This window comes from Rhamphochromis sp. 'chilingali' (genome assembly GCF_963969265.1).
Source record: "Rhamphochromis sp. 'chilingali' genome assembly, chromosome: 2".
Lineage (NCBI taxonomy): Eukaryota > Metazoa > Chordata > Actinopteri > Cichliformes > Cichlidae > Rhamphochromis > Rhamphochromis sp. 'chilingali'.
In genome coordinates, this window is record NC_137930.1 from 49,768,664 (window position 1) to 49,795,193 (window position 26,530).

Below are 26,530 nucleotides of genomic sequence, written 5' to 3' on the forward strand. Positions count from 1 at the left end.
GAACAGGTTAAACAATTTCTATTTGTTTTACTGGTTACAGTGATGAGTTGATTGGTAAAAAGTGATCCCATTGGTGCATCTAAAAAATCTATACCTAGACTGAATGCAAGAAACATGTAATCTAGAATATTCTAATTTGGTGATTTGAGAACCCATCAAAACTGGATTTTTAAATTCATACCACAGGTGCATCTACTAGGACTCTGAGGCGCAAGACTGGTAGGCACCAATAGTTTTAACATATAATTTTTCACACATAATTTTTGTTTTTTTTTATAGGGCAGCATGGTGTCACGGTGGTTAGCACTGTTGCCTCACAGCAAGAAGGCCCTGAGTTCAAATCCACCATCAGACTGGGGTCTTCCTGTTTGGAGTTTGCGTGGGTTCTCTCCGGGTACTCTGGTTTCCTCCCATAGTCCAAAGACAAGCAGTTAATGGGGTTGGGTTAACTCTGAATTGTGAACAGGTGTGAGTGCGAATGGTTGTCTGTCTCTATGTGTTAGCCCTGCGACAGACTGGCAACCTGTCCAGGGTGTACCCCGCCTATCACCCTAAGACAGCTGGAGTGTGTGTGTGTGTGTGTATACCCCTTCTCTCGCCAGCTGGGATAGGCCCCAGCGCTCTCTGCAACCCTGAAAAGGCTAAGCAGTAGCAAATGGTTGGATGGTATCGAAGGCTGTGCTAAGATCAAGCAAAATGATCACAGAACAATTTCCTGCATCAGAGGCCATTAACAGATCCTTATAGAACCTTAAGAGAGCGGTCTCAGTGGAGTGCTGCTTTTGAAAAGCAGACTGAAAAGGATCAAAAATCTGTAATCTGCATAGTACGGACCTGGTACCCAGGTACCATGACCTAATGGAAAACTCTGAAAATGTTGGCGAAGATGGCAAAGTTTTCTATTGAAGGCTGTCCACAGTGGGACTCCTGATTAGGGAGGAAAAAGGAAGGTATCAAGAAATGAGTAGCGATGCTACTGACTATAACATTAGGTTTGATAGCAGTGTGGCAAATTTCTGAAATAAAGGACACAGGGTGGGATGCATTTGGACATCAGGCAATGACCCATTTTCATTCTTTCATTTAAAATACTATTCACCGACACAGCCTCTCCATCTGCACACCAAGCTAACACTCGAACACGTAGCACAAACGTCACAAAAGTAATGACCTTAAACATAACTAATGCTGAAAAGATGGAGACACGATACAAGGGCTGCCACAAATTGTTATTTTGATAGTCGACTACTGACAGATTATTTTTGTGATTGTTTGACTAATCAGATCACGCATCCATTGGACGTAAAACGTACAGCTTATTGCACTAGCATGCATCTGCTCTTATATAACTATCATTAGCTTACAGCTAGTGTTTAAGGTATGTGCTAACTAAAAATAAAGACAAGATGATAGTTTATTAAACTTTTAATGAAATTAGCAGATTGTCCCGGTGGAGTTTAATAAACTCAGCCGTCTGCTCCTTGCTATCTAAAATATAACAGGACACTTGAGTAAATTCTTTACCATCTCACACTTTTGTTTAATCAGTTTTCTGTTTGACGTTTATTCAGCTGTGTGGAAACTATAACTTTATTCTCAGCCAAAATGATTTACTCACAAACAAATAAAATACTGAAAAAAGCCAAACAATAACATTTTTAAGTTATCTAAGTGACCTATATGTCATGTTTAACCTGAGTAGCGAAAGACCGCGGGGGTCTGAAAACGATGTGCCGGGAGTTCGCTGTTCTCACCTGCTCTAGTGAGCCTTGAACCCCCGACTAGGTTTCAAGCTGGTGGGTAACAGACATCTCCAAAAACGTCACAGCACTTTTGCAAATATGGGACGTCTTGATAAATCGAGCTGATATTTTAAGGTTACACAGTTACATTCTCGCCTGAAAATATCTTAAAAGTTTATTTTGTGACCCAGAAAGAATAATATTAAAACTAAGTAGCTGCCGCCATTGTTGTAAACTGGAATTGGCTGGGTCGTGCTATGAATTCTGGATACACCCAACCCATCCTTCACATCTAGGGAAAAGGAGGACACATTTGTCCAGCCGCATTTGGGGGAGTCGTTGAATTTGGACAGCCTGCGTTGCGTCGCTGTAACGTAATCTGTCTACAAATGCGACCTCTGAAGGATGTGGCCCCTAAATTTGGACACAGCTACGATACCTGAGATTGCTGCTGCTGCTTCTTCTTCTTCAGTCAGTGCGCCCCAGGGCAGCTGTGGCTACAATGTAGCTTGCCATCACCAGTGTGTGAATCTATGTGAGAATGGGTGAATGACTGAATGTAGTGTAAAGCGCTCTGGGGTCCTTAGGGACTAAGTAAAGCGCTATACAAATACAGGCCATTTACCATTCTTTGGTGTTTAACAGCAGCTGGCATCCTTGTACATGCATTACTGCCATCTTCTGTTTCAGTCCATTATTACACCCTTAAATCCTAGTACTTATTCCCGCATCTTTCAGGACGCGTGGACTATTAAATTAGTCGTCGACGATCTCGACGTAATCGTGACTAGTTGACTTATCGTGGCAGCCCTCGTGTTACAAAAATAAACTGTGTGTGTGTTTTGGTCTCTCTCCCAAGCTAATGTTTCTAGGTGTGTGGTGTAGGCTCCTGCTATGCCAACTCGGGCCACATCACCATTTCAACTGACATCAGGTAAGCAGCTTAGCATGTATGCTGAAGTTGTTTAGAAGCACTTCACTGCTCCTGCCCCTGATTTCTACTGATATTTGAGGCTAGTTCTTTCATGTTTATCCCTAACAACACTGCACCTGATGGCACTGTGATTCAAGCATTAAAGTAGCTCATTACCCTTGCTGACGAATTGGCCTAGCACTCAGGGACAAGTGATCCATTCAAACCTTTCATGGAACAGTGATTTGGTAGATGGAGTGGTAGTGTGTCTTTTCTTTTAATCATGTTGCAGTGGCCTTCCTGACTGTCTGTGGATGCTGCTTCATTGCGTGCATGAGAAAATTTCTTACACTAAAAATTTTTACACTGCTCTGTCCAGGACCATCTATCTGTATCGCTAAATAGAGCAGAAAGAGACCTAACAAGACGACCTACAGCCCATGATGACTCTATGGACAGTACTTAAGTTAAATACAATAATGACTATGTTGAAAACCTAGACAGGCGAGACATAAGCCTGATATATTAGGAGAAAAACAGTACACTATTTATTTGTAAATATTATATTAGAGTGTAGCATAAACACAAGGGATTTGATAGAAAAATTATTAAAGTTATGCAACACGTTCTGAAATTAAAGCTACGCAACTCTTTACAGTAAGCTGAGGAAATGTATGTTCATTGTGTATGCTTTTGTCTCCTTGCAACTAAAATAAAGGCGTTGAAACTCGCTACTGTGTCTCACTTAGCTAGCTAGTTAAGTGATACACTAGCTAATCAGAAAGAATTTATTTATCCCCTAAGGACGTTATTTATGGATTACCTTACAAACACACATCAGACAGAGAGCATATTTCTCCAGAGAGCATATTTCTCCTGTTTTGGCTTCCCTTCATTGGCTTCCTGTTAAATCTAGAATTGAATTCAAAATCCTGCTCCTCACATACAAGGTCTTAAATAATCAGGCCCCATCTTATCTTAATGACCTTGTAGTACCATATCACCCTATTAGATCACTTTGCTCTCGCTCTGCAGGCCTACTTGTTGTTCCTAGAGTATTTAAAAGTAGAATGGGAGGGAGAGCCTTCAGTTTTCAGGCCCCTCTTCTGTGGAACCAGCTTCCAGTTTGGATTCGGGAGACAGACACTATCTCTACTTTTAAGATTAGGCTTAAAACTTTCCTTTTTGCTAAAGCATATAGTTAGGGCTGGACCAGGTGACCCTGGATCCTGCCTTAGTTATGCTGCAATAGACGTAGGCTGCCGGGGGATTCCCATGATGCATTGAGTTTTTCCTTTCCAGTCACCTTTCTCACTCACTATGTATTAATAGACCTCTCTGCATTGAATCATATCTGTTATTAACCCCTGTCTCTCTTCCACAGCATGTCTTTATCCTGTCTTCCTTCTCTCACCCCAACCGGTCGCAGCAGATGGCCGCCCCTCCCTGAGCCTGGTTCTGCTGGAGGTTTCTTCCTGTTAAAAGGGAGTTTTTCCTTCCCACTGTCGTCAAAGTGCTTGCTCATAGGGGGTCATATGATTGTTGGGTTTTTCTCTGTATCTATGAAGCGCCTTGAGGCGACTTTTGTTGTGATTTGGCGCTATATAAATAAAATTGAATTGAATCGAATCATCAACACACATCACAAATGCGGCAGGGCATCGGGTCCTTATGTCGGCACTTTACAATCAGTTTGGTTTTGGAACGTAAACGCTGCATCTCCTCTCAGCGTCCGCCTCTCTTTGCCATTCCCGAACAGAGATGCGCAATTTCTCCTTGACTTCAGCTGAATTGTCAAAGCTGTTATGATGACGTGTAATTTAACTCTATTATGATAGTTATAAGAATCAAATTATGAGAAATAAGGGGGGGAAAGCATCTTTGGGGAAAAAATAATTATTTTAGTTAGAGCTGGGCGATAGAACGATAACGATATGTATCGCGATATAACTTTTACTCGATAGAGAAATTAAGCTATCGCGATAGACCTCGCCGCTCTTGTCCTCTTAAAAAAAATAAATAAATAAATAAAAAATCAGCCAATCCAAATTAAGTAGCGCAGAGCCGAACCAATCACAGCCGCAGCGTCACGTCGCGTGACTTGTAACGTACGGCACAAGTGCCAAGCCGCACGTGTGTTTGTTTGGGAAGCAGCCAGCGGGTAATGGAGGAAATGAGTGTGCCGACTAGAAAAATCAACCGAGCGTGACCGAAAAGAAAACAGATGATGGTTCCAATGCCGGAGAGATTGTCGAACGGAAGAGCCATAGAAGTTCCGTAGTGTGAAGGTATTTCGGCTATTTCAAGTCTGACAAAAAACAGAGTAGCGTGCACTGTAAATTGTGCCGAAAGCAAGTCTGGAAATACAATAAACTGGTGCATGCGTCACACTGCGCCACGTTATTGTTTCGGTGAAATGAATTTCTACAATACTGTTACTGTTAATTCTACTCTCTGCAGTGTTTAAATGCTTACATATACACACAGTTACTGTCCCTCCTAGGGTTGCCAACCGTCCCTTAAAATACGGAATCGTCCCGTATTTAGAAACAAAAGTACACGTCCCGTATTGAGCTAATAAGGGACGCACTTTGTCCCGTAATACAGTGAGAATCAAAAGTAGTCTATAACTTTTAATGGAATTAACGCTTTGTTTGAAAACATAATTCCCAGCCCCTCTCCTGCTTTGTGACCAATGAGCTGACAGCACACTTATGACAATTCGAGTATGACAATTCAGATTACCGCTCATCTCATTGGTCGAGGAAAGGTCGCTTACGGAGAAAATACCGGAAGACAACAGATGACCACAACAAGAAGCATGGCCAACAGGGGAACAAACGCCGTCACTGCGGTGCAAGTCTCGGACGACAGTACACCTAAAGCTGGGCAGACACTGTGCGATTTTTTCAGTCGCGTTATTCAGCTCCTGCTCAAACTGCACGATTGACTCGCAGGGGTTAGAAGTTGGTAGGTCACGATGCAGGGTCTCACACTATACCGCCCGATGCTCTGATGCGACCGGAGTGCTCACACTGTGCCTCCATAACATGAAGGTTATAACAGAAAATCTGTCGCTCGCTCTCTCTGTCTCTCACTCACACAGACACACCACCACCATCAACTTTGCTAAATTGCTAATGAAAAACATGATCAGGCAGCTGTGATTTAGCAGCGATGTAGATCCAACTATTTTCACGGTTGTTGTGGTCGTGATAATTTTGTGAGGCCACATCGAAAAGGCTCGGATGAGCTTTCCAAAGTTCTACAAGTTGTGCCTCCATCGCTTGTGTCCAGATCACACGCTGCACAGCCGTGCTGCTCCGTCTTTTTCACGGCGTTTACGTGTTTGCACGCGAGCAGTGTGAGCGGCTCACGAGCGATTGATGATCGGGAGCTGGTCGTGAGGTGTTAATCACTTCTCGTTACCCCACGTATACTACACGACGCACGATGAAGGCCAAAATCGGTCCGATCACTCAAAAATCGGCTCAAAATGGGCCTAAAACCGCACAGTGTGAGCCCAGCGTTAGAGCAGCAATGTTTGTTCCCCTCAGAGAAAGGGAAGAATGGGAAAAGGAAAACACCTGGCTGGAAAAAGTTAATATGGGCATGTGCAGTGAATATCAGCGCTATGTGGCCAGAAGTGTGATAATATAATTTATTTTGTGTAATAAACGACTGCAAGGATGGATGATTACAACAAATAGATGACTAATACATAAAAGTAATACATAGATGAATAATGATGATGAGTTATGATGCGTAATCATGGGAACAAGTGGGTTTTCAAACGGGAGCAGCTGATTAGCATTAGAAAAGCTGAAATAATACCTCAGCTGAAGCCAATTGTACTAAATGCACTAAATGTGCACTGTTACAAGAATATTTTTCTTTCTATTGTTTTCTATTATTTTAAGTTAAGCAGGACAGAGTTCTTTTAAAGAAAGATTTACTTATATTCTCAAAAGTTAAGCATGACAGGCTTCTGTTTAAGAAAGAGACCTGTTTTACTGTGTTAATGTTGTCATTTTGAGCTAAAAATAAATGGCTAAATGATCATTTGTTTCACATGTGTTCATATCACAAAGAATACACATCTACTTAAATCAAATTCAAGTCAAAGGGTTAAAAAAAATAATTTCACACACAAAAAAAGAGCTAGAAAATTCACCACACTGGGAAGGTTGAAGACAACTGGGTCGCCCGGCCCTGGCCACGAGGTGTCCCTTATTTATTTTTTCAGGGAGTTGGCAACCCTAGTCCCTCCACACATACGACTCGGTTCTGCTTCTATGCCCCAGCTTTGTTTACTTTTTCCCACCGAGGCTTCTAGACTTCTGATTGGCCAACATTTCTGCACGGTTAGGAATCTAGCGCCACCTGCTGCTTTGGCATGTTCATAGCAGCGTTTTCCTTCATTTCCGCCTTTATGTGTGGACGGGATTATTTTTTAAAACGAAAACGGAAAATCTCCGTTTTCAAAAATACCCGTGTACGTGTGGATGTAGCCTCAGTCTCTGACTGGAAGCGCTAATTCGGCTTTTGTCAGACTAAAGTAACTGTTAAAACTGTTTGAAAAGCTCAGCTATACAACAAGGAGAGATTGAGAATTTCCTTTTAGTTCTCAGTTTATTTGATATTGACAAAAGTTAGTCAGTTTTGTCTGTTCTTCTGTAAAACAAACTAAGATTTATTTTTAGAATTAATATTTTGTTTCTAAGTGGAATTGACAATTTAGTCTGTTTTGTTTGTTCTATTTTGAAACTTAAACGCTTTAGCGGCTGCCTTTTGTGTAGTTTGCAATATTTGCCTTTATTTATCTGAAAAAGTCTCATGTTCCTTGAGTACATCTACCCTGTTGAACTTATTATGGGAAATAAATATTTAAATAAAAACAAGCTGCTGATTATTTCACATTTTACTTGTGAGCAACAGCACATTTAAATCTTACAAATATAGTTATTTGGCTTATATCGTGATAGATATCGTTATCGCCTGAAATGAAAAAAAAACAACATATCATGATATGAAAAAATCTTATATCGCCCAGGTCTAGTTGCAGACTGCCGGGGCTGACCGTGTGTACTTATTTTCAGACAAATACCATTGTTAAAGGGACAGAGAAGAGATCTTAACAACTTAAAGGAACCTCCCACGAGATGGACTGGGAAAGAGAAGGAGGGCTGATGGGATGGAAAACAGGGGATCACCACAGTGTGCTATTGAGAAGAATGAATGAATAAATTGGAAGCGATGGCATTCCTGGCGATCTTCAAGGCAATGAGACATTATTGATTTCGAAGGAGAAAACGCATTCTTAATGTGTCCAGGGATCCAGGCCTTCTTTTTCATTCTGCTTGTTGTCCTTGCTCTTTTTCTACAGCTTTGTATTCCCCAAAAAAAAATGTCTGAGGAGTGAAAGCAAGATGTAAAATCCTAATGTAGCTCATGACGTGTCAGTCTAGCTGCTGGAACACTGAGCACTCGTCTCAATTGACAGTGAAGGTACTGTATACTGCACCACAGCCATCTGTTCCCTTTTGATACAATGCAGTGAATCAGCACTTGAGTTTTTTGAACGGGTGCATCCTAAAAGCCTTTTATCTGCAAGGATGGAGGCAGGGAATGGCTCTGAAGACAGTAATTTGTGTTGATATTAAGAGGAAGGGAACAATAAATTGTGCTATTGCTACTGCACCCACTTTCTTAAAAAATATTGTGAGGCAAACAAGCTTTTTGTTTTGATTTTTAACTCTCAACAACATGATGGTCCATTGGTATATGGTTATCACCCACCCACTTTTTTCTGCTTACCCTTATCAGGGTTGCAGGGGGGCTGAAGCCAATCCCAACTGTCATAGGAGAAAGAAAGAGTACACCCTGGAGAGGTTTCCAGTCTATCGCATGGCTAACACAGGGAGACAGGCAACCATTCGCACTCACATTAACACCTGTGGCCAATTCACCTCTTTGGACTGTGGGAGGAAGCCAGAGTACCCGGAGAGAACCAACACAAACACGGGGAACACATGCAAACTTCACACAGAAAGGCCCTGGCCAGATGTTGGAGTCAAACTAAGGACCTTCTTGCTGTGAGGCAACAGTGCTAACCATGCCACTGTGCTGCCCCCCACCGGTATATGCTTACCTCCAGCAAAATAGTATTTTTAGTATTTTTTTCAACAAAATGCTTCTTGTGAATAAATGAATGAATGAATGAATATATGATTCTGACATTATCTGCCACAGTGTGTACATTTTACCATTTTATGACGCCCTGCCTTGGGTCTGAGTGTTAGCTGTACTTTTCCTTCTGGGCGCCGCTCCAGGGTAAAAGATTCTAATGTGAGGTGGTAAGCCATAGATTAAAGATCATATCAAACCCAGCAAATAGACAAAGTGTCTCAAGTATGATGGCACAGTCAGGAAACGCAGACAAAGTTTGAGGTGATATGGAGTACAGCCTTGTATTTATCATATAGCGCAACAATAGCCAGTGTATAGCAATCAAGGAGATGGTGTGCTGTGCGGGATGGACTCAGAAAATGTTTACGTTCAAGGACACAGAGTTATGTAGGCGTGTAAAGCCTCTGTTTGAGGCTGTAATATTGTCCCGTTTTTCTGCCTCACACTTTTTATATGTAAAGATACAAAAGAAGAATGGGGTCTTTGTTGCGGGACCTTTAAGCCGACTGCGGAGATATGGACATTTGTGTAAGTGGAAGAGCTGGCATCTCAGACTGCCATTGCTGTTGTGTAAGGTGTTATGCCCCCTATATTCCACATCATATGAAAAATCGCCCACTGGAGAGGAATTACACTGGCTTGGTGTGGGTTAGTCTGGACAAGCTAAGGCCTCATGAAGAGCTCATCTGAATGCCGTTATGCCAAAACCTCTGTATAAAAAGGGATTAAGTAAGTTTATGGTGTATCAAAACATCATTTAGTACACAGTGGTGAGTGGAGTCTGTATAAGGGGCTTTGAAGTAATATTAGAACAGTATGTACCTAAAAGGCAGGGAAATGTTTAGTACTTCAAGCTATATTAGATTTGGAGACAATGCTCTAAAGAAAATCCAGAATCGTTAGCTACATGGTACGGTATTGCTGTTGGACAGTCTGATGTGTTTAATGTTTTGTTTTCTAAAGGAAGCTGATTTTATGATGTTGACTGAGGTCTTTATGTCAGTCAAGGTGGCCCACTTGGAACTGGCACATAGGGGAAACTTGACATTGGTAGTGGCACTTGGACTCAAACAAAGAGCACTTGATGAGTACTTAGCCTAGAGGGGCACTTGGGCCACTTTGATTCCCATCTGATGTGACATAAATAGATAAAAAAAAAAAATCAGCCAATCCAAATTAAGTAGCGCAGAGCCGAACCAATCACAGCCGCAGCGTCACGTCGCGTGACTTGTAACGTACGGCACAAGTGCCAAGCCGCACGTGTGTTTGTTTGGGAAGCAGCCAGCGGGTGATGGAGGAAATGAGTGTGCCGACTAGAAAAATCAACCGAGCGTGACCGAAGAGAAAACAGATGATGGTTCCAACGCCGGAGAGATTGTCGAACGGAAGAGCCATAGAAGTTCCGTAGTGTGAAGGTATTTCGGCTAGTTCAAGTCTGACAAAAAACAGGGTAGCGTGCACTGTAAATTGTGCCGAAAGCAAGTCTGGAAATACAATAAACTGGTGCATGCGTCACACTGTGCGCCACGTTATTGTTTTGGTGAAATGAATTTCTACAATACTGTTACTGTTAATTCTACTCTCTGCAGTGTTTAAATGCTTACATATATACACAGTTACTGTCCCTCCACACATACGACTCGGTTCTGCTTCTATGCCCCAGCTTTGTTTACTTTTTCCCACCGAGGCTTCTAGACTTCTGATTGGCCAACATTTCTGCACGGTTAGGAATCTAGCGCCACCTGCTGCTTTGGCATGTTCATAGCAGCGTTTTCCTTCATTTCCGCCTTTATGTGTGGACGGGATTATTTTTTAAAACGAAAACGGAAAATCTCCGTTTTCAAAAATACCCGTGTACGTGTGGATGTAGCCTCAGTCTCTGACTGGAAGCGCTAATTCGGCTTTTGTCAGACTAAAGTAACTGTTAAAACTGTTTGAAAAGCTCAGCTATACAACAAGGAGAGATTGAGAATTTCCTTTTAGTTCTCAGTTTATTTGATATTGACAAAAGTTAGTCAGTTTTGTCTGTTCTTCTGTAAAACAAACTAAGATTTATTTTTAGAATTAATATTTTGTTTCTAAGTGGAATTGACAATTTAGTCTGTTTTGTTTGTTCTATTTTGAAACTTAAACGCTTTAGCGGCTGCCTTTTGTGTAGTTTGCAATATTTGCCTTTATTTATCTGAAAAAGTCTCATGTTCCTTAAGTACATCTACCCTGTTGAACTTATTATGGGAAATAAATATTTAAATAAAAACAAGCTGCTGATTATTTCACATTTTACTTGTGAGCAACAGCACATTTAAATCTTACAAATATAGTTATTTGGCTTATATCGTGATAGATATCGTTATCGCCTGAAATGAAAAAAAAACAACATATCATGATATGAAAAAATCTTATATCGCCCAGGTCTAGTTGCAGACTGCCGGGGCTGACCGTGTGTACTTATTTTCAGACAAATACCATTGTTAAAGGGACAGAGAAGAGATCTTAACAACTTAAAGGAACCTCCCACGAGATGGACTGGGAAAGAGAAGGAGGGCTGATGGGATGGAAAACAGGGGATCACCACAGTGTGCTATTGAGAAGAATGAATGAATAAATTGGAAGCGATGGCATTCCTGGCGATCTTCAAGGCAATGAGACATTATTGATTTCGAAGGAGAAAACGCATTCTTAATGTGTCCAGGGATCCAGGCCTTCTTTTTCATTCTGCTTGTTGTCCTTGCTCTTTTTCTACAGCTTTGTATTCCCCAAAAAAAAATGTCTGAGGAGTGAAAGCAAGATGTAAAATCCTAATGTAGCTCATGACGTGTCAGTCTAGCTGCTGGAACACTGAGCACTCGTCTCAATTGACAGTGAAGGTACTGTATACTGCACCACAGCCATCTGTTCCCTTTTGATACAATGCAGTGAATCAGCACTTGAGTTTTTTGAACGGGTGCATCCTAAAAGCCTTTTATCTGCAAGGATGGAGGCAGGGAATGGCTCTGAAGACAGTAATTTGTGTTGATATTAAGAGGAAGGGAACAATAAATTGTGCTATTGCTACTGCACCCACTTTCTTAAAAAATATTGTGAGGCAAACAAGCTTTTTGTTTTGATTTTTAACTCTCAACAACATGATGGTCCATTGGTATATGGTTATCACCCACCCACTTTTGGTGAGGGGGTAGGGACAGGCTTAGGGCGTCGGGGGGTTCCCCGGAGGCATCTTCCTTGGGGGGCTCAACCCGGGGTAGCGGTCACGTCCGGTTGAGGGCTCTGTTGGCTCTCAGGTGACTGTTTCCTCGCGGCTGCGTGCAGCGGGGCTAGGGGAGGGTCTGTGCTGACGGACGTGGGTTACTGACCTGGCAACCTGGCTGCCCCTGGGTGGGTCCGGGATGGGCGTGAGGTTCTGGGGGTGCTCCGTCTCTGGGCGGGGGCCCGGGCCGGGCCTCGGGGGCTCGGGTCCTGGTTGGTGTGTTGCCGGGGTTGTGGGCGGGTGGGTGCATGGGGGCCCGGCCCTGGAGCAGGGTGCCGCCGGTGCATCGAGCCGCCTGGGGGGCTCTTCAACTGGTGGGGGGGATGGTCACATCTGGCAGGAGCTTTCTTCTCTCAGGAACTCTCTGCAGGAGGGGGAGATACAGGAGAGGTGGAGGAAGATCTCAGCCTGGGCGTTTACCGTCTTATGTAGTCTGGAAGATGTGTGGTTGGTGGGGTGGGTGCAGTTTTCTCTGTGGTGGGGTTGGGTGGACTGTCCAGGGCTCTGTGGAGCCGGGGGGCGCTACTGCACTGGGCCCCGGTCTGATGGGCCTGGGCCCCCCTTCCCTGGCGGGTCGCGGAGGGTGGGAGTGCCTACTGGGGTCAGCGGGGGAGCTGGCCCCAGGGAGGGGTCACTTGCCCCTCCCTTCCTTCCCTCCCCATCTCCAGCTGCCTCCCTCTTCCCGCTCCTCCACAACCACCCACACATGCAGGGCCTTGGAGTGGGGGTATGTCACCAGGGTGCAGAGGAGGCTACCCCCCCCCCCTGTCCCCTTCTGGCTGCCTCTGCCTCAATTTTATCCCACATCTTAGACATTCACATTATTCACACTCTCATTACACATACATATAGGATCTTGGGGGTGGGCACAATCACGGAGTCCAAATCACCATCAGGGTGTACACCTCACCCCTGACGTCGTTGCCCACCTCTCAATTTTAAATACACTTAGTCATTGAGGGCTAGCAGGAGGGACTATGCGCTTACCTGCTGCTCCTTGGCAGGTAGCTCCATGCCCTCCTGGGTTTTAATTGCACCTTAGAACACATATGCATCAACACTACAATGAGCGGGTGGAGGGAGGTTTGGAGTCTTCTCCCACCCCCATTCTCTGCGGCCTGCTGGAGCGGGAGGGCTAGTAGGAGGAGTTGGCCGTCCGACTGCGGTCTGGGGTGTGGGGCCTCCCTGCTGCTGCGGAGTCGGGGTGGTCTGCCTCTCCCCACCGCAGGGAAAAGGGTAACACCACCTGGGTCTGGGTGCAATTCCCCCCTCCAGGGGCAAGGGTACCTAGACCCGGATTGTAGAGTACGCTTGGGGAGTGTGATTGTGTGTACAGCGTCTCTTTATGTCTGTCTCCACGTTGGTTGAGTGTGGAGTGAGTGCATATAAGAGCATGAGGGTGGGAATGGATGTTTGTGTCTGTGTGTGCCTGTATGTCTGTGTCTATATGTCAGGTTGGGTATCAGACGCCACCTCTCTGGGGACACCTCAGGCCCTCCAAGGTTTGGAGGCCTATCTCCACCCACCACCACTTCCCCTGCCGGTGGCGGACTCCCTCAGGTGTCGGTGTGTTGGTGGTTCTTTGTGTCTGGGGGTGGGCGTCCGGGTACACACCGGCTCACTCCTTGGCGGCCGCTTGTCGGGGCCTGGGGCCTGGGGCTCGCTCGGGCCCCCTTTGGAGGTGGGGTGCCCCCGGCCTCTCGGCCTAGGGCTCGGTCACTCAGGCGCAGCTGGGGGCCGGCGGAGCTCACGGGCGCGTCACTGCAACCCCCCCTGGCTTCTGCTCCGCGGCTGCTGAGTGAGCCCTCATCTGGGACTCTCCTCAGCTCTTACTGGAACAGTGGCGCGGCTGCCCCTCTGTTGGTCTTCCATGGTCTTTTGTGTTCTGGGGGCCTCTGGATGTCTGGAGTTTTGATCTCCTCCATACCCGCTTCACACCCTGGAGGACGGGGCTGAGGCCCCCCCACACTCCCTAGCAGATCATTACATGGAGAAACCTTTGGAATGCAAGCATGCTGATCCACACAGGTATGCACACATGGGTATTCACAGACGCGGACTAAAGCTTTCTTGGCTGCTGCCTCAAAGCACACTGTGCGCTGTCTATCTTGCGTGCTGCACAATATTGTTTATTACTTAGTAAATACTGATATCTATGACTAGCTAGTTTATTGTGATGGTGCTTTGTTTTCTCTATTATTATGTTGCTCTTTGTTGTTTGCTGTCTCCTCTGTTTGTTTGTTTGTTTGTTTGTTTGTTTTTCTCCATACAGGTGACCCAGGAGTTTTTTTTTTTTGTCTCTCTTCCCCCCCCTTCTCACCGTCTCTTCTCCCCTTTGGTTTTCTTTCTTTCTCTCCCCCTCTCTCTCTCATTCATTCCCCCTGTCCTATTTATTAAAAAAAAAAAAAAAAAAAAAAAAAAAAAAAAAAAATGACAAAGGATGAACTGAAGCTCTGCCATCACGTAATGTCGCATACTGCTGTTTCTGATGTCATTTAGAAAAAAAAAAAAAAAAAAAAAAAAAAAAAAAAAGTTAGTCAGTTTTGTCTGTTCTTCTGCAAAACAAACTAAGATTTATTTTTAGAATTAATATTTTGTTTCTAAGTGGAATTGACAATTTAGTCTGTTTCGTTTGTTCTATTTTGAAACTTAAACGCTTTAGCGGCTGCCTTTTGTGTAGTTTGCAATATTTGCCTTTATTTATCTGAAAAAGTCTCATGTTCCTTAAGTACATCTACCCTGTTGAACTTATTATAGGAAATAAATATTTAAATAAAAACAAGCTGCTGATTATTTCACATTTTACTTGTGAGCAACAGCACATTTAAATCTTACAAATATAGTTATTTGGCTTATATCGTGATAGATATCGTTATCGCCTGAAATGAAAAAAACATATCGTGATATGAAAAAATCTCATATCGCCCAGCTCTAATTTTAGTCTGGCCCAGTCCCTTACGTCTGCTAGGTGGAGGAGGTAGGGTTAATTACCTGTACTGCAGCCACACACCAGGGGGCGATAGAGACGTTTTGGCTTTATTTTGGGGTCTGTTATGTCGTTTATGATTTCTACAGTGGTTGGTGGTAAACATTAGTGATGTGACGTTCTGTATCAAGGCTTCAAAGCTTGTGTCGAGTATTTGAGGGGGCGTTTCCACGATGCGCGTAACGAGGGTTGCTTCGTTTATGGGAGGAGCTGAAAATGATGACGTCCGAAGCCTCGCTGCCCGGCTGTACCATCTGACTGGTTCAGGAAGTGGTTTGAACTTTGCCGCGAGCTATGACAGCGATATAAACCCCTCAGACTTCATTCAAAATGTGGGTGTCTGATGGAGAGTTGCGGTTAGTGAGAGTGAGCCATCAAATGCCATGATAATATAGCATGCCGTAATGTTACTAAATGATATAACAATATTATACAACTGTAATACGTTACGTGTGATATTTATATTTGCGCTTTGTTTTTATTGTCTTTCCTCAGGAGAACAATCTCAAATAGATGACCTGGTTAGCATGGTGATTGAGGACTCCCAGCCATTTAGCATTGTGGAGGACAAAGGATTTAAAAGATTTGTTAAATCATTAAATGTTCTATGTTCTCCCCACTAAAAAAGTCATAAAAGAAGTGAAAATTTAGTTTTTACAGAATAAAATGTGAACAGGCAGGACTGTAGCTGTCCATACCTCAACTTTACAAAAGCACAATCACTGTCCACACCCCAACCACACCTCACCTCACAGTAAATGATCATTTCCATTTTAAGCATTTCCAAATAATCATTTTCCATGCTGCCAGTATAAATATACACAGTATAATGCCATCACTACAATATACATGTTTTACACGCTCCTTTTGTTGTTGACATTTACAGGCTGTGTGCAAAATGCCACACTCTTCAAATTCATGCCAATTAATATTTTTACGTCCAGTAGATGTCCTACTAGAGCAAATGAAGCTTCAAGACACTTTGTGCTGGGGTGAACCAACTAGTAAACATACCCCTGACCAACTTTGTTTGCTACTCCGTGAGCAAATCAGTATAGAGGGGCGTAAGAGGGGCGGGACCATCGCAGGCAAGGTCCAAGAAGAAATGTTCTTTTCTGGAGTCAGGATAAAGAGTTTTATTCCGAATAGTGTGTGGTCTAAACGCTGAGCTGTCGAGATGGCTGACAACAGAGATAAAGCTACCGACCAAATGAAGTCATGGAAAGCGAATAGAGGCTCTCAGGTCTATTCATTCGGTTTGATCGATTTTTTTTTTTTGGTTTTGCGCGGTGATGAACTGGAAATGGGCGATTTAAGCTAGCTTTTCGAGAGACCTATCGTTCAGTAGACGATTATATTCAGACATATAACTTTGTTTTGTAAAGGGCTTACTTGCTAGCATTACTATTTCATTCTTTTTAGCCAACGTTCTTCAAAGAAATCGAGTGGGTGACTACACATCTGAGACATTTTGGGCACTAAAAAAAACAAACACGCGAACCAGCCGTGAAAGAGATGTCGTCTGAACAGCACATAGTAATTGTTATGATGCCAAACTGCACCGTTGTATACACGTGTTACTTTTTATGCGTAACACAGTTTGCATTTTTTAACTCCTCATTCAAAATCGCCATCATGTGTTGTTAGTTTGATTAATTAAGTAATAAACCAGCTGCACCGATTTTGTTTCTTTACTGGAATCATCAGGTTAAAGTAGCAGAAAAGGACAGTTGTCATGTATTAGTGTTCTTGTAGTCTTTCTTCAAGATGTATATATTTAATGCTTTTTCTGTTTTTGTTTGTGTGTTGTGTTGTTTGTGTGTTTTGTTTTTAATGTGTCTATTATTAGAAACCAGATGTGCTGACCACAGGCGGTGGCCATCCAGTGGGAGACAAATTGAACTTGCAGACTGCAGGGCCAAGAGGGCCGCTGCTGGTTCAAGATGTTGTCTTCACAGACGAGATGGCCCACTTTGACCGTGAGCGAATCCCAGAGAGAGTGGTCCATGCCAAAGGGGCAGGTAAGGCATTATGCTGCAATCATGCACTCAACATTTTTTTGCTTTGAGGTCAGTAAGACAGCAAGACGTTTCATGCCCACACTTAGAACTAAGGATTGTGGCCAGATATACAATCACAATATATTTTTTCTTCATTTTGATCCGATAATAATACTCAAATATGGAAAACGGTGGAGTGCCCGTGTCAGGGCCTGTACCTGCCTCAAGTGGACGAGTTTAAGTATCTTGGGGTCTTGTTCATGGGAGAGGGGAGCAAGAGCTCAGCAGACAGATTGGTGCTGCAGTAAAGTAGACCCTGTACCCATTCGTCGTGGTGAAGAGAGAGCTGTGCGTACCCGTTGATCTGCATTGTCACCCGCACCTATGGTCACAAGTTTTGAGTATTTGGACATTTAACATGAACTAGAATGCCACAAATACAGAGTTACTAAGTTGTGTATTCAGCTCCCGACACCAAAGATTGTCGGTGTTTAAAAGGTATTAACAGCAGCTATGTGGTGCAGTTATTTCTGAGATAAAGCAGTGGCCAAGAATCAAGAATTGTATTCTGGTGCAGGCAGATGGCTACAAATGACTGCATTAAAATACAAAGTTAAACAAAACAACCAATAAAGTGGTCTAAAAGGAAATGTGGATCCTGCTTATTTGTGGATTAACTCTGAACAATTGTTAATCTTTACAGGCTTTACAGATCAGGGCTTCAGACTTTGGACAGACATTGAACGAGTTGTTTGTTGGAATACGAGCAAACTAAGACCCAAACAACTTGGGTCTTATATTTGTCCTCATGATAAATAAAGTAAATACAAGAACTCGAAATTTGTGAAGCTTATATTAGCAGACATGTCTTTTAAAATCTGTATTTATTTTTATTTTTTTCTCCATTATTCAGGGGCGTTTGGCTACTTTGAGGTCACTCATGACATCACTCGCTACTGCAAAGCCAAAGTGTTTGAGCATGTTGGCAAGACTACACCAATTGCTGTCCGCTTCTCCACTGTGGGTAAGAACGCCTTGTTCGCCTTGGTTACAGATTTGCTTAGTGAGGGGGGGGGGGGGTGTTTATTCTTCCCTGTTTTTGATGTGATAGTTTGGACTTGCTATTGAAATCTATAGTAGCACCACTGGACTGCACTCTAGGTCCTTACACTCGTATGACTCATTGATGTTTGCAGGTAGCAGGAGAGGGACAGCTCAGCTTCGGACAGTGCTGGGGTTTTAGCTAGCAGCTTAAATTGATGTAACTAATAGGGGTGCAACGATATTCGTATCGATATTGAACCGTTCGATACAGTTCTTTCGGTTCGGTACGCATATGTATCGAACAATACAACATTTGTAATTTATTTTATCAACTTTACTTCTGACAATGCTGTCTGTGTGGAGCGCTCAGTGGATCTGCGCTCGACAGTGCAGCCTAGGCTAGGAAGAGCGCAGGGCAAGCTAGCAAGACAGAAGTTAAGCTCTCCTTGCAACATAGACCTCCCCCACCCTCATTCAGATCTGGTGTTTGGAATTATTTTGGTTTTCATGTGACGTATGACCCTGAAGGTAAGCGAGTCATGGACTAAAGTAAAACAGTATGTTGGATGTGCCATGCAATGCTCAATTACATGGGTGGGAACTAGTGTGTTAGCGCAGTTAGCTCGTTAACGTGTTGGCCGTCTAGCCCCATGCACAGGGCGATCGGCGGTAGCTCGTTAACGGAGATTTGCCGTGTTGTGGCGTTAAGGTCATTTCAACGAGATTAACCTGAAAGCACTAGTGGGAACACAACGAATATGACTGCACATTTACGCCGACATCATCCTAGTGCAAAGACAAAAACAACAAGCATGCTACTAACTTTAGCCGAGTCATTTAGACAGCTGTTTAATATGCTGCTGAGAATATAGCCCAGAAGAAGCGGATAGTATAGCTTTTATTTTGGAAAGAGCCATCTCTCTGTAATAAACTCTCTTTTCCAAAGATGAGTGATTCCTCAATCAGATACAGGGCTTGCAATATCGCTAGCCCGACGTCCTGGGGCTAGCGATTTTTTCAGTCGGGCTACCAAAATCTATCTCTTCCCTGCCCGTCGGGCTATTGTAGGAAGGAAAAATATATGTCAATGCTTTTGCATTCTTTCAGAAATGTAGCTGGGTAATTATGTCATTGGCATCGGTGAGCCACTGTCAATATGTGACATATTGAAATCGCGTTTGAATTTGCGCTTGTTTTTTTGCTTTCACTTTGCAATCGCGCGAACTGTGTATAGAGAGCGACAGCACTGATCTGTGAGTGATGATAATTTGTGCACCAATTCCTCTGACATCGTCTTATCAATCGTTAGCTTACTATGCAAACATGACAAGTGAAATCTCCCGCAGCTTAAACATGTGAGAGGTTGATCGCGCAGAGAATCGCTGAGCTTATGTGAGTCCGTGTGTAAAAGTAGCAGTATATATATTTCAGTTCTGCTGAGCCAAATAAGACAGGTCAGGGTGAAGAAGTGACAGCCAAAGAAAAGCTTACCACAAAACTTATAGTCTGACAAATCAGACTATAAGGCAAAAAGAAAGTGCAGCTTTATGGTTTCATGGACAAAATAATTTCTGTGGCTGCAATATGACGAGCTAAATAACCAGGGCTGCACATAAGTGGTCCGCAGGTGCGCATTCGCTGTCAAAATAAAAAAACACGCACAAGGGTTAGGGTTAAATTTAAAAACTGTACTTTTGAGTTAAAATATATATTTATAATTTTAATAAATGACAAATTAAAAAGGCATGAACATTTTTTTTGTATCGAAAAAATATCGAACCGTGACACCAAAGTATCGAACCGAACCGTGAATTTTGTGTATCGTTGCACCCCTAGTAACTAAGGACCATCAGTGGCGTTCAGGCGATTCTTAATGGGGAAAAATGTTCCATATCCACAGAGCTCTGACATAGTGGCCTAAAGATTGTGTTGCTTTCCATGTTTTTGTGGCCTGGGGATCACCGAGGATTTGCTACATCACAAATGTACACCACTTCTTCACAGTCCTGCATCTGCTTTCAGCATATTTTATATTTCAATTAAAAAAACAATATATATTATTCAGAATTGTGCATGGGATGGAGTTTGCCTCAGAACTTTGACTATACTTATATTTAAACTGTCAGGACAGTTTAAATATGAAACAGGTATGTTTATAAATATACTCCTGGATTATATGAGCCCTTAATCTTCTCACAACATGTTCATGTCTGCTGAAGACAGTTATGAAATGCTTTCAGAAGAAAATAATATGGACAATTAAAACATTATATTGAATGTTTCAGAAAAATGCAACAATAGAAGATGATGATAATGATTTACTGCTGAAAAGGTTTTTGGTATGAGTTGCAAAACAAACTTTTAAATGCAAAGTGTGAGTAAAAGTGGTTATTTGTTAAAGGAGTGTTCATTGTAAGAAGCTGGCGATGTGATGGTAAGTGGTGTACTTACCATCTTGATTTGTGTGACACCAGAAGGGACATTAAAGGTAACTTTCAACAATGCTACTGGCTGTAAGGTGCAGATGGTACACACTGGCTCCAAATTTAGTTTAAAATAGTCAACCATATTACGTCATTGATTTTTGAGGAGTTGCTGTCTTATGGTTTGTTTGTTTGTTTTTTAATATCCCAGCTGGAGAGGCTGGGTCTGCAGACACTGTGCGTGACCCTCGAGGTTTTGCAGTCAAGTTTTACACTGAAGATGGCAACTGGGACCTGACGGGCAACAATACCCCAATTTTCTTCATCAGGGATGCCATGCTGGTGAGTGGGTGTAGGGACGCATGTGTCTGGGCAGACCGTAATGGTTCAGATTTTTATAATTTTGTGTCAGAGAGTTGTAGTGTTACAGCAGTACTTTATTTTTTTTTATTTATTTATTTTTTAACATGTAAATAATTCTTCCAGGAACAGATTGTAGATCTAGTTTCATAAGTGGATGATTTTTCAGTTTTGTATCTTGTTTTCTTTGTTTTTACATTAAATATCTAACATGGGGTGTTTACACTCTTAGTTTAACTCAAAGTTTATAAAAGCCAAGCTTGTTATTCCTAATGTAAGATATTTAAGACCAGAGACACATTCCTCACAACACCTGTGCTAATATCAGTCAAGTGTACATTGTCTTATATTAATGTCCCATCTTTAATTTCGTGCAGTTCCCATCCTTCATCCATTCCCAGAAGCGCAATCCCCAAACCCACATGAAAGACCCTGACATGGTGTGGGACTTCTGGAGTTTGAGGCCCGAGAGTCTGCATCAGGTAGATGCTGCTGAGCCTGATACTGAAAAGTCTAGTATATTATGTCATGTCAGCTGAGGTGTTTCTAAAATACACATTTAGGATAAAGAATATTTTCAAGTAAGTAAGTCTTTCTGTGCACTGTTGCTCGCTGTCTTTATACTTGTAGTCATTATTGACAGAAACTCTTGTAGTTGTTTTCATGGTCTCGTCTTGTCTCCTGTGCAGGTGTCTTTCTTGTTCAGCGATCGAGGTTTGCCTGATGGCCACCGTCACATGAATGGCTACGGCTCTCACACCTTCAAACTGGTCAATGCCGATGGTGAACGTGTCTACTGCAAATTCCACTATAAGGTCTGCCTGAGGTCAGCTTTATTAGCTGTTATGTTGTGTGTTCTGCCATCTCTGACTTCATTTTTTTTTAAATTAATTTTTTAGACTGATCAAGGAATAAAGAATTTGACGGTGGAAGAGGCAGACCGCCTGGCAGCCACCAACCCAGATTATGGAATTGCAGACCTGTTCAATGCTATTGCTAATGGAAACTACCCATCCTGGACCTTTTACATCCAGGTCATGACCTTTGAGCAGGCTGAGAAGTTCCGGTTCAACCCGTTTGATCTTACAAAGGTACTGCAGTTCTGCACAACAGAAAACATCTGAGTTATAAAGTAATACGTGACATAAATGTGCAGTGACTTGGTAACTTGTTTTCCAAAAACGTCCATATTATCACAGGTTGTCTCTAAATAATGACGTGCTCATTTGAAAATCACAGATGACTTTTGTGATTTGTAAATTTTATTCGCGGTGCAGGTTTGGTCACATAAAGAATACCCACTGATCCCTGTGGGCAAACTGGTTCTGAACAGGAACCCAGCCAACTACTTTGCAGAGGTGGAGCAGGCGGCCTTTGACCCAAGCAACATGCCACCAGGCATCGAGCCCAGCCCTGACAAGATGCTGCAGGTGACATTATGGCAGATTTGACAAGCTGGGGGGAATGAAGAAAAGCTAGGTTGGTATTGAGCTCTGTCCTCCATGTTCTTTGTCTAGGGTCGCCTCTTCTCCTACCCAGACACGCATCGTCACCGGCTGGGAGCAAACTACCTGCAGATCCCTGTCAACTGCCCCTTCAGGGCTCGTGTGGCCAACTACCAGCGTGATGGTCCGATGTGCATGCATGACAACCAAGGTGAGACATGATCAGGTCTGGTACCTGTGGCTCAGAAATGAATCTTGAGTAATCCTGGAATTTTAATCCAGGTAGTGTTACAGTTTATTTATACTGAGTTCTTAACTGTTATTTTTAACTGTTATTATACACGTGACATATACACAAGTGCATGTCACCTTTGAAGCAGACGATCAGTGATGGTGTTTTAAAAAATCTTAGTCATCCAAAAACACCCTTATTATATAAAATAATTAGAAATAATTTTATAACATGGGCATTACATGCATAACCACAGTCATCTACATTGTGCACAAAATGTAAAAACTAGCGATAAAACATTAATTTTATCGCTACATTTCATGCATTGTACAGTGGTAGATGTGTGAATAACGTATGTCATCACTATAGTCACTGATTATGGTTTTCCACAAACATCTGGTCTTTGTTCATTTTTTTTCTTTCTTTCCTTCACTGCCTCACCAGTGTTTTTGTTTGACCACCAGGTGGCGCTCCAAACTACTACCCTAACAGCTTCAGTGCCCCAGAGACTCAGCCTCAGTTTATGGAGTCCAAGTTCTGCGTGTCTGCAGATGTTGCTCGTTACAACAGCTCAGATGAAGACAATGTCACACAGGTAATGATGATTTAACAGGATCTGTAGGCGTGTGACACAGAGTGTCTGAGGCCCAGGCAATTTCAGATTTGATAATATTAAAAAGCTGCATAAATCTGTATTTAATATGAACAGTGGATCGAATGATAAGATGAAATTGTTGCTCATTTTTTAAAGGGTAATGGAAATATGTAGATTTAGTTTTAGTGGCTTTTTCTTCCTGTTACTGCACTCTGGTTTCTGGTTTCTTCGGCCTCATCTTGGAAGGAACTATAGTCAAAGCTAATTCTTACTAGTAATAAACAGAAAGTGTAATAGGATGGGTTTTTTTTTTTTTTAAAAGACTTGAAATCAAGTTGATGCTTCTGAGTCAAAATCTGTTTCTGATTAGTTCCTTTTTCCTCTGGAGAATAAACCTGTGTGTTTTTTGCAGGTTCGCACCTTCTACACTCAGGTCCTGAATGAGGAGGAGCGACAGAGACTTTGCCAGAACTTGGCAGGGTTTCTAAAAGGAGCCCAGCTCTTCATCCAGAAACGCATGGTGAGTCCAAGCACTACAGTCTCTCACTTTGCTGTCGCTCATAGTTTGTGCTTTTTGGAATGTGAGGTTTCAGGAAAGATGTTGTGCTTATTGATAAATGTAATCTAAAACGCTACAATAGCATTTACTGAATGTTTATTCTTCATGGCTTATAGGAGATGGAGAGAATGTGTTTTTTAAAGAACCTGCTATCCTCCAGGACTGTAATGTTTTTCTTCTGTGTCTTGCAGGTCGAGAATTTGAAGGCTGTGCATCCAGACTATGGAAACAGAGTTGAGACTCTTCTCAAGAAGTACAATGCAGAGGCCAAGAAGGTATGTATGTATGTATGTATATGTTTGTATATATGTGCTCCAATTTCCACTGGGACCACTGTTATCTTCACCCTTCACATTTTCTCGAGCTCTTCTCTGAGCCCTTGGTATTTCTCGAGCTTCTCGTGTTCATCCTGAACTATGGTGATGGCACTCACTAATCCCCGGCTTCCTCCACTTAGCAAACAGTATCAGGGTGCTGGACTTGGGGTGAAACCCTCCATGCATGGTCAGGAGCTTCCTGGTCTTGATGTCAGTGGCTTCTATCTCCACCTTTGGCCAACTACTAGTATTTTTTTTTCTTTTTTACTTACTGTGCTAAGTGTCTTCTTTTTACTTTATATTTTATACTTTTACTACGTTTACTTGGTTATTATGTTACTATTCTTCATCTTGTTTTATTGCTGCTGGCCTCTGTGAGCCACCAAACAAATTTCGTTGTATAACTACAATGACAATAAAGTGCTTTAACTCTTATTATCCCAGCAGGGTACCTGATCACGGACAGGGCATAGGTGTTGTTCTTAACGTTCAGCTGACTCCTCATGACTTGCTTGACGCTCTAACCCATGTGCCTTTTCATGTTAGCTGGACAGGAGCTTCCATGTGGTGCTGAGCCTGGTTATTAGTTGGTAGTTGTATGGGACTGTTACCTTCTGGAGGTCCTTGGGGATCATCACTGTCCAGCCTTCGTTAGCTATTCTGGGTCTCTCTCGTTGACTAGTAGCTGGTTCATTTGTGCTGCTAGACACTCATTTAGTCGGCTTCTTTAGCCAGTAGGCATGAATCGTATCAGGGCTTGGTGTTGTCCAACTTTTCACACTGGAGTCTCTTTCTTGGATGTCTACCACCGTAATGAATACTGGACCCTGTTCAGGGAGGTTGCTGTAGTCTGCTCTTAGATACACTGGTTACTGAGCATTGTTGTTATGTGTTGTGTCCTTCTCCTGTTGTTGTTTTTTTTTTTTTGTTTTTGTTTTTTGTATCTGATCTCATTTGTGTTTTGTTTGTTTACTCTGTCCCTTTTCAGGATGCCACTTTGCACGTTTACAGCCGTCCTGGAGCCTCAGCCATCACCGCCTCATCTAAGATGTGATGCCTTAAATTTCAAAAGATGCACCTGTGTGATAACTGTTAACTAAAATGGACCATTATTCGAGCCATCAGAAAAGGTTCAGAATACTAGCAGTCTAGTTTTTAAATGTTTTGGCTAATTGGTTTTTAATTTAGTTTTTCCAAGCAGTTTATTTCTAATAATTCTCAGCAGCACTTGCATTTTTCTTGTTATCTACAACATAACAAGGTTGAGATAAAGTCGCCATGATTCTACTGCAGTGTTTTTGAGCTTTGAATAGTTATTGTTAGATCAATCAAGTTTAATATGCATTTAAGAGCATTTTATTCCATTTAATTTTGATTTGATTGCATTAAGTTCATTTACTAAACCAGTCTTAGCTAATTCCTCAGAGTGTGTATACTACTAAACTACAATGCTTGAAAATTTAAAAAGCATTGTAACTTTAAAAGAAATCTGTTCACTTGTTAAAAATTATGTTTGGTATCTGCTTTAATGTCAAATCTCGGTTTAAGCTGGTAAAACATCTGGAGTTTTTATGAACCACAGGTTTGCTGCTGCTTTATTTCCCAGAATGAGCAATGATCTGTTGTGGTTACTAGTAGGGCTGTGCGATATGACCAAAATCTCATATTCCGATATAAGACATTTATCGTCCTGATAACGATATAAATCACAAACTATACATTTTTAGACATAAGTTTTAACGGCCACCATTTTCTTTCATAGTTTGAGTCTAAGGTTTTATTTTTTTAGCGCTTGACGGCTCTTTTTTTTGCTTCTCATCCATAAACTATCTGCAGACTCTTTCCCGTGATTCAGTTTATTTTGAAAAGTCTCAACAGGATGTTGAGCTTTATTGTGAAAGGTTTGTGTGGAAAACAAACAAGCGGACAGCGGAGCCACGCGATGGTTTTACCGTCATTGTTGCTAACGACAACACATAAAAGCAGGTGCTTGTCTTGTCCGTCCGTAGTGTGGTTATATTAAATATAAGAGAAAGAGAGAACTTTAAGAAATGGTTATATCCACTACAGTGACCATCAAAACGATGAAATAATATTGCTGTAAACAGTTTATTTTCCGACACCACGAAACAAACGATAGCGTAATAGGAAACGATAGACGTTTTTATATCGTCATGTGATATATATCGTTATATTGAACAGCCCTAGTTACTACTCCTTCATATTTGGCTGAACCACTGGTGAATGTTATTGTGGTATGTGGCAATATGCTACCAAGAAGTAATATTAACTAAGATAGTCTTTTGTGGCTTTCATATGCAAAGCCTACAACTAACAATGGAGTTGAACTTTATCTGAGATCTATTCTGTGCCTGTAGTAAGGAATTTGTAATTAAAAGTTTATCATTTGTCTACTTTTGTCTTCCATTCTTTAAAGAAATGGCAAGTGATCGATTGATTTCCATGCTACCTTTAGTT

The 26,530-nt window shown here is 42.2% G+C and overlaps 1 protein-coding gene across 3 annotated transcripts; it reads left to right on the forward strand.

The window, feature by feature from the left end:
* Positions 1-10,107: 10,107 nt before the first annotated feature.
* On the forward strand, positions 10,108-26,444 carry LOC308392854 (catalase). 3 transcript variants are annotated; one of them, XM_080876137.1, is made up of 13 exons: positions 10,108-10,259; positions 16,927-17,098; positions 17,991-18,101; positions 20,756-20,886; positions 21,282-21,386; positions 21,594-21,719; positions 21,804-21,995; positions 22,182-22,334; positions 22,422-22,560; positions 23,046-23,176; positions 23,589-23,696; positions 23,927-24,010; positions 25,041-26,443. In XM_080876137.1, the coding sequence occupies exons 2-13, from the start codon at positions 17,041-17,043 to the stop codon at positions 25,104-25,106; spliced, it is 1,404 nt and encodes a 467-aa protein (XP_080732263.1). In that variant the 5' UTR covers positions 10,108-10,259; positions 16,927-17,040; the 3' UTR covers positions 25,107-26,443. The 3 variants fall into 3 exon arrangements, with proteins under 3 accessions (XP_080732263.1, XP_080732262.1, XP_080732261.1); XM_080876136.1 differs by lacking the exon at positions 10,108-10,259 and adding an exon at positions 11,640-11,711 and having other exon boundaries at positions 25,041-26,444; XM_080876135.1 differs by lacking the exon at positions 10,108-10,259 and adding an exon at positions 16,212-16,320 and having other exon boundaries at positions 25,041-26,444.
* The last annotated feature ends 86 nt before the right edge of the window (positions 26,445-26,530 follow it).

Excerpts from the sequence above, each read along its gene's own strand:
- LOC308392854 (XM_080876135.1), top strand. The coding sequence starts at position 16,255 with ATGGCTGACAACAGAGATAAAGCTACCGACCAAATGAAGTCATGGAAA. Across the intron at positions 18,102-20,755 it reads TGTCCGCTTCTCCACTGTGG|CTGGAGAGGCTGGGTCTGCA; the intron begins GTAAGAACGCCT and ends TTAATATCCCAG. Across the intron at positions 21,996-22,181 it reads ACCCGTTTGATCTTACAAAG|GTTTGGTCACATAAAGAATA; the intron begins GTACTGCAGTTC and ends TTCGCGGTGCAG.